This window comes from Ammospiza nelsoni, chromosome 13 (genome assembly GCF_027579445.1).
Source record: "Ammospiza nelsoni isolate bAmmNel1 chromosome 13, bAmmNel1.pri, whole genome shotgun sequence".
Classification (NCBI taxonomy): Eukaryota; Metazoa; Chordata; class Aves; order Passeriformes; family Passerellidae; genus Ammospiza; species Ammospiza nelsoni.
In genome coordinates this window covers 6,353,214-6,367,085 of record NC_080645.1, presented here as the reverse complement: position 1 = coordinate 6,367,085, position 13,872 = coordinate 6,353,214, and the positions used below count along the sequence as shown (strand labels likewise).

The 13,872-nt window shown below is 42.9% G+C and overlaps 1 protein-coding gene across 2 annotated transcripts; it reads right to left on the bottom strand.

Moving 5' to 3' along the window:
- Positions 1-7,643: 7,643 nt before the first annotated feature.
- CLEC3A (C-type lectin domain family 3 member A) lies at positions 7,644-13,633 on the bottom strand. Of its 2 annotated transcripts, XM_059481607.1 has the most exons (3): positions 13,453-13,633; positions 11,757-11,837; positions 7,644-9,107 (listed from the first exon to the last, which is right to left on the bottom strand). In XM_059481607.1, the coding sequence occupies exons 1-3, from the start codon at positions 13,565-13,567 to the stop codon at positions 8,716-8,718; spliced, it is 588 nt and encodes a 195-aa protein (XP_059337590.1). In that variant the 5' UTR covers positions 13,568-13,633; the 3' UTR covers positions 7,644-8,715. The 2 variants fall into 2 exon arrangements, with proteins under 2 accessions (XP_059337590.1, XP_059337591.1); XM_059481608.1 differs by lacking the exons at positions 11,757-11,837; positions 13,453-13,633 and adding an exon at positions 11,568-11,707.
- Positions 13,634-13,872: the final 239 nt, after the last annotated feature.

The window sequence follows — 13,872 nt, the reverse complement described above, 5'->3', positions numbered from 1 at the left end:
CGCCACTCGCACAGAGCTGCTGACCCCCAAGCTTACCAAGCACGGAGAATTTATTTGCCTGCAAGGTCCCGTGGCACACTTTCATGTCATTGATAGCACACGCCTCTCCTAGTGTCTGCAATTATTTGGATGGGTATTACGGGCGTTAAAGTCTTTGAAATGGGTCTTAATGTCTCCACTGACCTTGGGCAGTGTTTTTTTTTATCGCGCCCTGGCAGTTTGGCTCGTGAGGTAGAAAAGGGGGCCTGAACTTTGGGGTAGAATAGTGGTTTCAAGCGAGAATATGGGGTAGGCACTTGAAGAAGGCTGCACCTTCCTAGTACCTCAACCAGTGGGGAAAGGAAGAGAGCAGCAGGTGGCTGGGAGTTTGGGATAAAGGAAGGCACTGTACTTCAGAACTGGACAGAGGAAACGTCTTGGGCATGTGGCCTGATAGACTTTTTTCCTTTATTGGAAAAAAGTTGAAGAAAAAAGTCAATTTCCTTTTTGGATGTAAACTTCTGGTGTTTGTGGATTTTCCTGACATCACCAAGCCCCAACCTTTTCAACCAGTTCCCTGTTTGGTACATCCTGGTCCTCTAAGAGCTCTCTCCTCCCCCACAGCTGTCCCTGTGCTCCCACTAAGCTGTGCCCAACATTGCCAGGGTCCCTGCCAGCACGCACAAGGCCTCCTGTCCCGACACAGCCCACAGGAGCCTGGGCTGGCCCTTGAAACACCGGCATTGTGCCAGGAGTGGGGAACTGCCTCAGGGTGGGCATTTACCAGAGGCAGAACCCTCAGAGCCACTTGCTCTACGGTGCAAGAGACAAGCCGCGACAGGGACCAGGCAGAGGAGAAAGGAGAAGGCTGTCTTGAAATTCCACAAGGAAGGGTTTACTCCAGGTGTAGAGAGCAGGATAAAAAGCACTGAGCACTATTGTGCGAGGGCTTTTGTGCAGATACAGTTTTACAAAGGGGGCAGACACAAAAGGCAAACCAATAGGGAATCCTCAGGGGAGGAGTGAGGGGATTACATCAAGTGTCTGGGGCCACTTGGGGTAGTGGCTGAAGAGGATGGCTCACATGGGCCAATGGGGTCTCCAGGAACGGGAATTCTAAAGGGGTATTGCAATCAGGGATTGGCCTGAGGTTAAAGTGGCAAAGAAGGTTTGGGAACAAAAGGGGCTGGGTTGCCTTGACAGGCAGGGAAAGAGCTGGAACAAGGGATGGGGAATGGCATGAGGGACAGCATTGAGGGAGGGTAAAACCCAGGGGTGAGCCAGCTCAGGGAGGACATGGGGGTACAAACAGAACAAACCACTTAACAAGGAATCGATAAATTCAAACTGGAGCTGTCACAGACTGGGGGCACTGTGTGCACACAGATGGGCAGTGGCCATGTCACAGCAGCCACTGTGACGTCATTACCCAAGGCAGTATTGGAAGGATGCTGGGTGTCACTGTGACCTGCACAGGTGACGGGGGCTGCTGAGGAAGGCGCTTGCCCGGGGCTGTGAGGGAGGAGGGCGTTGCAGGGCTCTGAGGCCTCGCCCGTGTCCTGCTGCTCCCTCTGGCTGGGCAGAGACTCTCCAGGCTCTCACCACCGCCCTGGCCACCGGCAATGGTGCGGCAGGACCCTGCCTGGGGCCGCTCCCCTTGCGCCAGGGCCGTGAGGAGGGAGAGCTGCTCCCACTTCGGGCCCATCCGGACCCGGCACGTCCTGCGGCAGGAGCGGCGGGACAGGAAGCCCTACAGCCGCCCCAAAATCCACCCCCGGAGCAGCCGTGTGCAGGCCCTGGGGCTGGGCCCCTGTCTCCCAGCTCAGTAAAGTCTTCTCATCTGCACTGGGTGACCCCACTGTCATTTGTCAGCCATCCTCCTCTGCCTTTCTCGAGGTCAATATTAGGGCCTGGCACCAGCGGATTCTCTCCCTCCCTGGGACTGACAGTGCCTTCCCTGTCCTGGCTGGGCTGGGAGCCTCTGGACACACAGCCTCAGCCGTGAGTTTGAGTTCACTACCCACTGACAACACAAAACCCTGTCAAGTCTCAGGCTGGAGCAGTTTTGAGACATGGCACAGCCTCAGCCTGCTGGGCAGTGCTGCCAGCTTTGTGGTACTCCCTGCCCTGGGGGAAGGTGCCTGGTTCAGTGATGCCTTGTGGTTCCTCCTGGATGTGCAGGACTGTTGGTGGGTTTAAGATGTGTCCCTGGGCTTGGGGGTGGTTGTGGGTTTGGAGGTGTTTTGAGGATGTGCCTGAGTGTGGTGGGTGCTGCCAATTAGGGGGGAACTTCAGGATTTGGGGGTGTTTCTGTGTGTGTCAGATGTGTGCTGCTGGGTTTGGGGAGTGCTGCTGGGTGTGGGGTGTGTCTGGTTTTGGGGTTTGTTCCCAGATTTGGGTGATTCAGCCAAGGTCTAGGGGTAATTTCTGGTTTGGGGTGCTGCTGGGCTGGAAGCTGTTAGAAGCAGGCTGTGCCCCAGGAGAAGCAAAGCCTGTCCCTGCAGGAGCAGCAGCCAGTGCACCCTGTGAGGTGCTGGGCATGCTGTGCTCCCTGGATGGGGTTCCAGCAGCTCAGCTCCCCAGCCATCCCTGAGGAGAGCTGGGCTGCTGCCCCTGGGGGCTCTGAACTCAGCTGCTCTGAGGTGAAATAGTGAAAGTAGATAGTGGAAATCTTTCACTCCTGGAGGACCGTGGGCTAGTGCCCGCCTCACTGTCTGCTCTGCCTCAGCAGATAGTGGGGTGTTTCTGACCAGAGTTCAATGCCCTTAGACCCTTTGGAGTCTCAGTGGATCTCTCAGAAGCCACAGCCCTGACTTTCCATCCTGCTGCTGCTTGGCTTTTCCAAGTGCCCCCGAAGCTCAGGAGATTTTCTGCAGTGGAGTTCCTGTAGCACCAGGCAAAGTCTCAGACATTTCCTGGGTTCACTTCAGTTCACCTTTCACTGTCAGCAAGCACTGAATTGACACAGCCTGGGCTCTTGGATCCTCTTGTAGCTTGTTTGTAATTATTTTTTTTTTTAACACTTTAGACACTTTGGAAACCCTCCTGCAGGAGTTATCTCATACATGGCAAAATTGTTTTGAGAATGTGGATCCCGAGGACTAGAAGCAGTCTGACAGCTCCCTGTCTCTGCCCTTTGTATTTCAATTCTTTAACAAACCATTTTTATCCATTTTGATTTTCAAAATCCCTTCAGCAGGTGCCCAGCCTACAGTGCAGAATGCTTTCCTTTATGACACATTTCTCTTTGAAGATGGTAGTTTACATATGAAAATATTCTGGGAAAAAAACATACAACTTAATTTAGAAAGCCACCAAGTAATAAAGAAATCACAATAGAGAAATGTCATAATATTTGTTGTATATTATCAGAATTTCTCCCCTCCTCTGAAAGACCTTAATGCACTTAGGGTTACCAATTAACACAACCAGACTTAAGATCACTACAAGTTTTCATGTAACCATTTAGAAGAGCTGTCAGGGTTTATCTGACACCATTTCTGCTTGCTGTCTGCTTTCAAGAGTGCAGCTTGCAGTTGGGTGTCACAGCAGCCTCAGCTGTGTGTTCAGAGTTTGGCTTCACTACCCACTGACAACACAAAACCCTGTCAAGTCTCAGTTTGGAGCAGTTTGAGACAAAATCAGGTAACATAGCATGGGATGTGCTTGTCAGCTCCATATCCTGGTAAATTGGTAGCATCCTAGTGATTTTTCTTTACTATTACAAAGAAAAACAATATTTCTGTTAAATTCTGCAAAAACACTTCAGTGGAGCTTTTATTTTTCCACAGGCTAGCAGCAGCATTAGGTCAAGGAAAACAAGACTTAGAGAAGTTAGTGCAGTATGGACTGCAGTAAACTTATTTTAAAATACTCTGAAAAATCTTGACCTGATTCTGATTTTGCTATTAACAACTGACATAGTGACATTTCACTTGTGAGGGATTTGAATCGACCTTGTATTTTCAAATCATTTAAGTAATGCATTTGCATAAAAAATTACCATAGGTCATTCTACACCCCCTCTTGTTTCCCTTTGGATCACTGTGCACAATTATCTGTTGATCTTGCTTTTCTTTCCATCTTTCTCTGAATCTCTGTGGTGCCAGTAAAACACATCACATCTGCTTTGCAGTCATAATTTTGTTTCCTTGGTAAGACTGTGGGAATTCTTCCCCTATGCATGTTGCTAACAATTCAGTAGACTATTTCATGGACCTCCAGCTAATTCTTGTTCTGCCTGAAAATCAGTTTGAATTCAGTAAAAGGCTACCATTACAGTAATTTACATTCCTGATATCTACTGATCCTGTAATTCAGTAATAAAAAAAAAAACCAGTCACAATTGCCTAATCTACTAACTTAATTTAGAGATGATCTAAAAAGAAAAAAAAAGAAGCATTTGTGGAAGTGCAAATTAATGGCTGCATTGGATTTCATTTCAGCTGGTAGACAGTGACCTGGAAAACACAGTGCATTGGTATGGCTCTATCAGAGAGAAAAGTTTCCAATGCCTAGAATACCATGTTGGCACCAGGTAGCTGGACTTTTAAAAGGGCTCAAATATTGAGTGTTGAACACTGTTGGACCTTGGATCTTGGGTCAGAATATACTCCTTAAAACCTGGTCATGAGCTCCCTTGAAAGTCTTGCTTTGACTGCACACGATATTTGATTTAAGGTGTTGACCTTTCCTTATGAGAATATATATATATATATTCTCTGGGTTTGAAGAGGGACCAAAGGGAGAGTTACTTCCAAAAATAATCTGTGCTTGTGCAGCCTTTAAAAATGAAAAATATATCTTTTAAGAGTAATGATTAACAATGTGCTCTCATTACTCACTTCTAAATTGCTTTTCTTGGCACAAGCATTTCTATGTGGACCCCTATTCCATTGCTAGAGAGAATCCAGCCTTTTAACTCTTTGATCAAACTGATAAAACTCTTGACAATTATTCTGTCTTTGATGGTAACAAGAAACTCCCAAAGTATGTTAATAAATATCTCCAAGCACACACTTTTGTAGCCCTAAACTACACACAATCATCTAATGGGGATCCTCTGCTACAATATTCAGGGACTAGTTGGAATACTCAAATGTACCATGTAAGAGTGTTAAAAAGCAGATCTCAGCTAAAGATCATATTCCTGAATGTTTCTCACATGATTCATTAGCTCTTAGCATCAAGTGTCACCCCTTTGGGAGAAGAGCTCGGTAACACACTATTTAATTTTTCCTCAATAAAAGTCAGCTGTGTCTTGATCTGACAGAAGAATGAGGACCCTGCCCTGTTTCCTGACACAAGAGGGAAGCAGAGGTGCCTGTGGCTGTAAATACTCTGCCAAGCAGGGGGGTGGCAAGAAGCACAGGTAAGAGAAGAAGGGGTTCTTCACTGAAGTGAAGTTTGTTGTATCATGACAAAAAAAGGTATGAAAATCACCTTTTAATACTATCCAGTTGACATGGAAGCTAAGGGAGACTTATGGTCAGTTTTATTTTCTTTTTGTTTGACCACAAAACCAGACAACCCATTCTTCACCTAGCTCTGCTAATGAGCTTCTTTCTCCAAGATTTTTTTGTACCCTGCATAATGAAGAACATCTGTACCTCGAGTAAAGCTTGACATTTCCCTGCCCATTCACCAAAGGCCTTTTTCTCTTCTTTCAATGCAACACTACAAACTCAGCGCCTGGGAAAGAAACCTGGCGGAGTCTCCAGAACATTCTATTCTGATCACCTTCCCTCAATATTTCAGCAGAATTACCCAATTCATATGGTAATCATTTCCTTCTAATCAGTGTTTCCTGTGTAACCTTGTTTATTCACTCCTACTTATTCCCACTTGCCAAGAAAGCCAAATGAGGCTATTGGGGGCATCTGTCTTTCAAGACACTAAGAACAGATTAATCATGCTGACAGCATGCTAACAAAAGGATGGTTTTCATTAATTAGCACTTATAAATAATTTGTTAAAGGTTACAGAGTGCTTAATGTATTCCTTAGTAAATAGTTATTACATGGACCAGCCAACCAATAAATTGCTTATAGCTAGAAAAAGCTGTTTTCTGTTGGGCTTAGAGTACTTCTCAACCTTTCTGAAAACCAAGGACCACCTACTATCCTGAGCAAAATGCTGATTGCCTGGTCTTGTGGAAATGGAGTATTTTGTACCTCATTGCCATAATGTGTTTCATATGAGTTTATTATATTTTTTATTACTCATAGTAACAGATCTCTCTTTATTTTGCCTTGATTGTTTGGTAGTGTGGATGGGATTGATTTTTGTGAAAGGGGAGAGACCATTTTGCAGCCTGCTTGGTGGTGTCTGGCAAACCATCAGAATTCAGGTTGAGGTACAGTGATTTATGGTATGCACTGCTCAGGTGGTGTGGTGCTATTAGCAACTTCTTCATTAACCCTTCCTAGAAGTGCCCTCATGGACTTAGGCTGTAGTCATTAACATTACTGAACATACACACGTGGGAGCGGGTACAGTTCTGACATTTAGAACTGTCTGATTTTATTTTAACACTACCAGAATTTCAAGTTTCATAGGGCATCTAATGAAGACTAGAAAATCTGGGCTTAAAATTTTGACAAAAGGCAGCAAAGCTTGTCTCTGGTGGGCAAGGCTACATCAAGTCTCCCAACACCCCATGTATGTTAGCAAAATCCAGTGGGTGCCACTCAATTACCATATATTGGCAAATATATTTAATATTTTTTAATATCTAAAAATATAATGCTGTGCAGGTAAAATTCCGAGAAGGTTTATATGCTTATAAAATTTCTATGAGCCCATTGTCTTCTGTTTATCCCAGTGTTTCTACAGCAGAGCATAGAAAGGGAAGCTGAAGATGTTTTCTTCATTACCTGTCTCTGATCTCAAGAGCTCCATGTGCATTCCAGGATTCTGCAATGTAATCAGGGCTGATCCCAGGAACTCAGCTGGATTCTCCACAAGCACCATCCACTGTCACAGGGTTGTTTTTATTGCCAGTCTCAACATGAGAAATGTTTTCTTACTGGATCAACCAGAAAGTATTTTTTAAAAATGAGATTTTTATGTGATAATTTTATACCTTGTGGAGGAACTCCATGTAGTGGCTCATGTTCTTTAGAATGGGCACACCAGCAAAACAGCCCACGAAAATGTAGTCCTGTGCCAATTACACAAGGTGTAGAATTTGTGGTAAATTTTCACTTTGACTGTAGCTGTAGGGATATGCTGAGATACTGACTTACTTCAGACACATCAGAGGTTAAGAAGCCATACCGACTTTTAATCATGTACAAAATTTTTTACCCCAACCCTAGCAAAAACTGGTAGATTTTAAAAGAAAATTGCATATATTTGGGCCCTTTTTGCTGCTCTATTTCAACTCAGGAGTAAATGAGAGAATTCAGCATCAGATTATTTTACAAATACATTAAGTGATGGAAAATGAATTTAAACACAACACATTGCAGAGGCCTTGAGTAGATAGATCTTATAGAGCTTTTGGGCTGTATTATACAGCAAGGATCCAAATTTTATCCTGTGAGTACAATAGTAGAAAAAAATACATTTTTGAATCCTCAAGAAAAGTTCTAAGAAAGAATGGCCTTCACAGGGGTGCATAAGCTGTCAAAAATATCACAACAATTAAATAATGGTAATTGCAGATTTATTGCATAATTTAAGAAAATCTTGCAGGTTTAATAGGTAAGAAATAGGAATTATCCTCCAAGCAGCAATATATTTAAATATTTAAACAAAATGAGAGAAACTGCTATTTATAACATGCAAGCAAATCTCTGTTGTGAAGTTCTGACCAGCCAAAAGCAGCCAGCACATTTTACTTCATTTTCAAATGCCAGGTGTTAAACTGGAAGATTTGCATGTGGTCTGGCCACACTCTGCTGTGTCCCTGGGCTGTGCTGTCCTTCCCATGGGAGAGGAGGGAATGCTGTGCCAGAAAGGAGCTCCTGTCTCACTCCTGGAGCTTTCTGGAGCTCCCTGTGAATGGCAGAGCCTGTCTGAACCTGCAGGAGACAAGGCTTAGCGAGGCTCCACACAGCAGAGCATGATCTAGTCCCAGGCTGGTTTCTTCTGTGGGAATGTTCCAAATGACATCTAATATTTAACCATAATTGAGACGTTTAGAGGCAAACATGTCTAGACTAACTGATGTTTTAAAACAGCTACTCCCCCTTTTCCAGCAGTGTATCACTGTGAACTGCATGTAGTGAAACAATTAACACCAGATTTTTCTGTTTCATTCAGTATTCTTAACCATAGGTAAAACTCTTGGCCACAGATTATTCCAATTATACTTTGTAAAGGATGATCTTTGTTTATCACAGGAGCTCACATAATCCCAAAGCCCCTCTTAAACTTTATAATAGAGAGAATCCCTTCTGCTCATACTGGAAAGGGTTACCATGCAGCAGTATTTTCTAATTAAAGTGCAGAAATAGGAGGTGAAGGAGCCCAAACATCAGGCTGAAGTAATATGCCAAAATATGATACAATGTAGGCCAAAACATAATATATATCCCTGTACATAATGAGAGTACTCACTAAACATTTTTAGCATATGAATAGAAAATAAATTAACAGAGAAAACTTGTGTTTCAGGAAAGAGTGAGTTCAAGGCAGGAGAGGGATAGTTTTAACTCCCCACTGTCAAAGCAGGAAGGGTTACTAAGCAAAAATGTGTGTTGATAACCCAAAACATGGCCTGGTTTGTGATTATGGGATCAGGAATTCACAAACGTATCTCTTGGCAGTGCGGCACACCTCATCCACCCACTTGCCCTGGGCTGCCTGAGACAGGAAGACACAGTTTTCCCTCTTGCCCCCGTTGGGCTGGGCACGGTCCCAGTTGGAGTAGAGCAGAGCCATGCCATTGACATCCACAAACCTCCCCTCGTGGGCCATGTCGGTGACGCCCAGCCAGAACTCGGACGTGCCGGGTGCGCTTTTCCTGCCGTAATCGCGAAGGATGTTCGTTTCCTCGTTGTTCCTGGGGATGGCCAGCATCCCCCCCTTGGCTATGCAGTCCTCATTGGCCTCGTGGAAGTGCTTGGGGCCTTCTGACATGAGGTAGCACTTCTTGTGGGCCTTGGTCCCACGGAGGCACACTGTGAACAGACAGCGGTTTGCACGGTCAGTACCAGGCTGGGCCTCAGCTTTCAGTAATGGTTCTCCAAATGATAAATTTCCAAAAGCACCTTGGAACTTGAGCAGACAAATCCTTCAGCAAGTGAAAAGCTGTTGACTCCACAGAGTGGGCCCTAAATTTGGAGTAAGGTCAGGCTTACCTGCTGGTGCGCCAGTTCATGTAGGACCCTGTGTGCAGCCAGCACATCAGCGTGCCCTTGGGAACAGACTGCTGAAATATAACCCAGGCCTGTTCTCAGTGCCCCTTTTACCAAAGAGTGCTGCTTTCACACATTTTCTACCTTATTTCAGCAGTCCTGAGACTGATGGAATGGATGAGGCTTGTTTTGTTGCCAGATAATTTGGTTATTGGGAAATCTGTACTTGACTTTATAGCAGAGACAGATCTAGATATCTTTTAATATTGGTGATATTTAAGTAAAGTAAATTTTCACATCTTATCTAAGCTCAATTTCCAGCAAGCAAAGGCAGGACAGAAATGTGCTGTATTAATTGTGTCCTGCTCTCCAGGAAAATACTGATTTGAAATTCATAATACAAATCTCCGAGTGATTACTAAAAGTGTAATTCTACCTGTAGAAGATTGCATATTCACCTCCCTTGGAATTTATTTATTTTCTTTCCAGCAAAGTCTCCCCATTCAAACTCTAAATCCAAATGCAGTAAAGTGACTTAAATCTATAAATGCATTAAAAAAGCGCACACTTATTACTGAGTTTACACAACAATCTGGACTCAATCTTCTAAGATTTGAATTTATAAATCTGTTTGCTTTTACTTCTGCTGGGGAAGTCTTGATGTAAAGTCTTCATGGACCAGAGGTTAATCTGGCAGCTGCTCTGTCACTGGAGTTGCCTTGCAGAGCTGCTGCTGGGGTTGTTCCAGCCCGAGGTCTGTGGGGGCAGGAACACAGGAGGGAATCCTTAAACTTTGCCTTCCTGCTCTCCTAATGCAGATTTGTGAAAAACTAATTCTCCCAAGAAAAATAATGATGGCAAGGTGAACCCTCCTTGGTGGAATGTTTCTTCTGAGCTGAGGAAGGTACCAAAGGCCTGGAATAGACTCCTGTAACAATTAGTATTAGAATCCTGCATCTTATTCCTTGCAGATTATTTCATGTATTGCTTAAGATCACCTTGTACTTATGTACATCTTCTGTCCTGATATTTCTATAATCTGTTTTTAATTCCTGTCATCTCTTCTTGTAAAAAAATAATTATGTGTCTGATCAATAGGATATGGAAGTCACTTTGGACCACATCCTATGTCTCAAGTTTTTAGTATTTCCAGTTGTAGTATTCACTGTATTCCTTAGCTGCATTTTCAGAGTCATAACTTTCTGTTAGGGTTTAACCTTCAAATTTTAACCCTTCCAATGGCCTGAGTAACAAACCTATTTATTAAATGTGGAACTCTTTAACAAATTTATATTTATGGGAAAGATCAGAGAGACTTCAGCAATGATAAGAACTGGATGTCTTTAGGGAGGGAAGATGTGCTGCAAAATGGTGTGTGGCAGCATTTCACATTTCACTCTGTGTAGAATGGAGGCCCAGAAAGTTCAAGCAAAAGAAGAAATCGGATTTTTATGCTGTGTCTTGGAAATGTTCATAACCTAAAAATGGAGCTCCTTTTTTCAGTTGTTACAAGGACATTAACAAAGACAGTCAGATCTAGGGGGGTGATAGGTGTCTTTTTGCCAGATTTGGATTCCAGTTGCACAGTGTGGGTTATAAATTTAGAATAAAGCTCAAAATAAGTTTTGAGGAGAGAAAGTCTCCCAGTTCTGGTTTCATTTCTAAGCCACTGCATGCTTCCTCTCAAGCTCCTTCTGGAAGCAACACAAGAATTACTTTTAAACAAGAGTTACTTGTCTAGAACAGGCTCCCTCTTTTAAGAAACTTCTAAAGCCTTCTTATAAGACATTTGAAATAAAAATATTTTGTAAAGCCCCAAAAGCTCTATGTAACCCAAGACATAAAACGGAACAACCCAGATATTACCAACCCCAAGGAAAATACATTCTGTTTCATGAGAATGATGTAATTTCCTCTTGTACATGTTTAAATGCCAGGTTTTATGTCAACAGCTGTGAAAAAGCACAACTGTCTAGTAGGTACATGTGTATTTACCCTTCTTATTTTGTTTGGAAATTTCCATCTGGTTATTGAAATACTTAAAGGACTCTGCACATTGGTCCTGAATATTTCTGGACTCACAGTGGATATAACTTTGAAGTTTTATGGCAACATTCACATTTGAATATATGTTCCTATCAAAGCTGGGCACTTAACTCACCGACCACCTGAACTCTCAGACCCAGGAACTCTCACTGTGCTGCCTTTGATGACACAAAATTCAGAGCTTCAAGTTGTGCATAGCAAAGACAAAAGTAGTTCTTACTCTCTGTGAAGACTCACCACTCATTTCCCAGTAGCTGAGACCTGATTTTACTTGAATGCTTCTTCCACACTTGTCTAGTAAAGCTATGGCACACCATGGTTTTATGGAGCTGCACTCCTCACTCATAAAATCTCCTTAAAGAGAGGGGTGGGGGTGAGAGGCAGTGAGAACTTTTGGATGCCACTGACCAGCATGAGCTGCTTTACCTGACTGGAGTGCTTGTATTTCCTTCAGAGCATTTACTTCTCGCCACAATTTGTCAATCTGAGTCTTCAGGTCATCTTTTTCTTAGACAAAAAGAATATATAGAGATTAACAAATATGCACACACTAAAAAAGAATTAAAATTACATGTTAAAAGTTGTTTCAAAAGGTCATGCTGGTATTGCTGCATTGCTAAAATGCTTTTTGATTATTTTTAAAGATTTGTCCTTAATGAAAACATTCCTCTAGGATTTCTATAAAAAACATGAGGAACCCACCTTTACCTTTCCTTCTCATATTTTATCATGGATGTTGCCCTAAAAACTGTTTGAAAATCATGGATTATTGCAGCTAATCATTATTTAGTGAGCTGGTATCTAATTTACAGAAAATGTCCCTTTTTCTTTTGAAATTGTACACTCTTATGTATGGATATGACATACAAAAAATAGCAGGACACAAGTTGTGTTTCTTCAGAGCAATGTTATTTATATGAGCATGAAAGTTTCACACAACTCTTGTTTTAGCACATGGAGGAACAACAAATAAAGCCCAACCTGACAGTCTGAATGTTGCAGGTGTGCTTGCTGAGCTGCAGTCTCTACTTCCCAGGGTTAGCCTTTGTCCCTCAGAACAGAGGGGGCCTGGGGACTTCAGTCACACAAAATCACTCTGAATCAGAATTTTGTAGCACTTAAAAAAGCACCAAGAATATGATGGCACAAGAAAAGAAGATAATTTGCCCCTAACTCCATTTTCACGTCCTCTTTCCCATTTTTTTTAAATCATCATAATATCTTTCAGGGCTCCCTGCTTCCCCAAGGCAGAATTCTCTGTTCTCCAATCAGTGCTAGCACAAAAAATGTATAATCAGCCTGTCCTTAGGATCCCTAAACTTAAAACCCTAGAGATCCCAAAGGAGAAGGAAGTTCTTAAACTGTGTGGCTCCAGAGGGGCTCAATCTTCTTGTATAATGGCTTTATCAAAGCCACATTTTTTTAATTAAATAGGAGTTCAAATACTTGCCATCAGTGAGCCTCCATCATACTGCTTTTATTTTTAAATTAAATACACAGACATTTCTAAACAACATTCTGTGTTTTTTTATTTACTCTTAAGCTTTGCTGTGGTTACTGATGCTTTATCTTCTGCTAATTCATTGATGTTGACCTGCTAATTAGTTTGACTTGCCATTTCACAGTGCTTTTCATACAAGTGGAGTAATTTTCCACAAAGAGTAGACAGACATTCTGTTAACATTAGGAAATGGTGCAAAAATCTGAAGAATAATCCTTGGAGCCTGAAATACTTCTGCTTGTTTCTCCCATATACATGAATTTCCATTTTTCTGATCTTAGTAAATATAGCTACATAACTAAGAATGATCAGCCAGAGTCCTCTCTCAGCTGTACCTGTGAGTTCTAAATAATGTTGACAGAGGTGAACAGCCAGAACAGAGCAATATATTTGCAGCTGTTATACAGCTCTATTTTCATAATTCATTCTGGCACCTTATTTGTGGCTTTGCTAGCTCACGTAAAAATATTTAAAAGACAGATAGGATATAGACTCAAGTGTTCTTTATAAACAAATATTAGTGTAATGTTAGTTTCTGGTTCATGCAGTGCTGTTTAAAGTACACAGTAAATTTGCATAGTCTATAAGGTTCAATCCCTCCTCCCAGTTCAGACCCAGTACCTTTCACTCTACGTTTGCTGTGCTTCCTGGCTTTGAATTTGGAAGCCTGGCTGATGGTCTGGTCCAGCAGTAGTAAGCTTATGAGTAGAAAAATCCAAAGTCCAGTTTGTGCCATGTCTCTTTGAAAGACCCTAGGAAGGATCTTGAGGAGATTCCCTTCAGCAGCTCTGAGAGAGGCCACCCAGAGCCATCTCAGCAGGGACTGCCTGGGCTCAGCTTTATAAGGTGTGCTGGCAGCCTGGGCTGCACTCCGTGCTTATGAAATGTGTTTGATGCTTGAGCTGGCCCTAGCACAAGACACCCCCTTGTTCTGCCATCCCATCTGAAAGTGCTGTTTCCATTCTGAGCTCAGCTGTCCCAACCCTGAACACTGCCCTGATTGCCTCACCGTGAGCATAACAGCAGAGCCAGGAGCTGGGG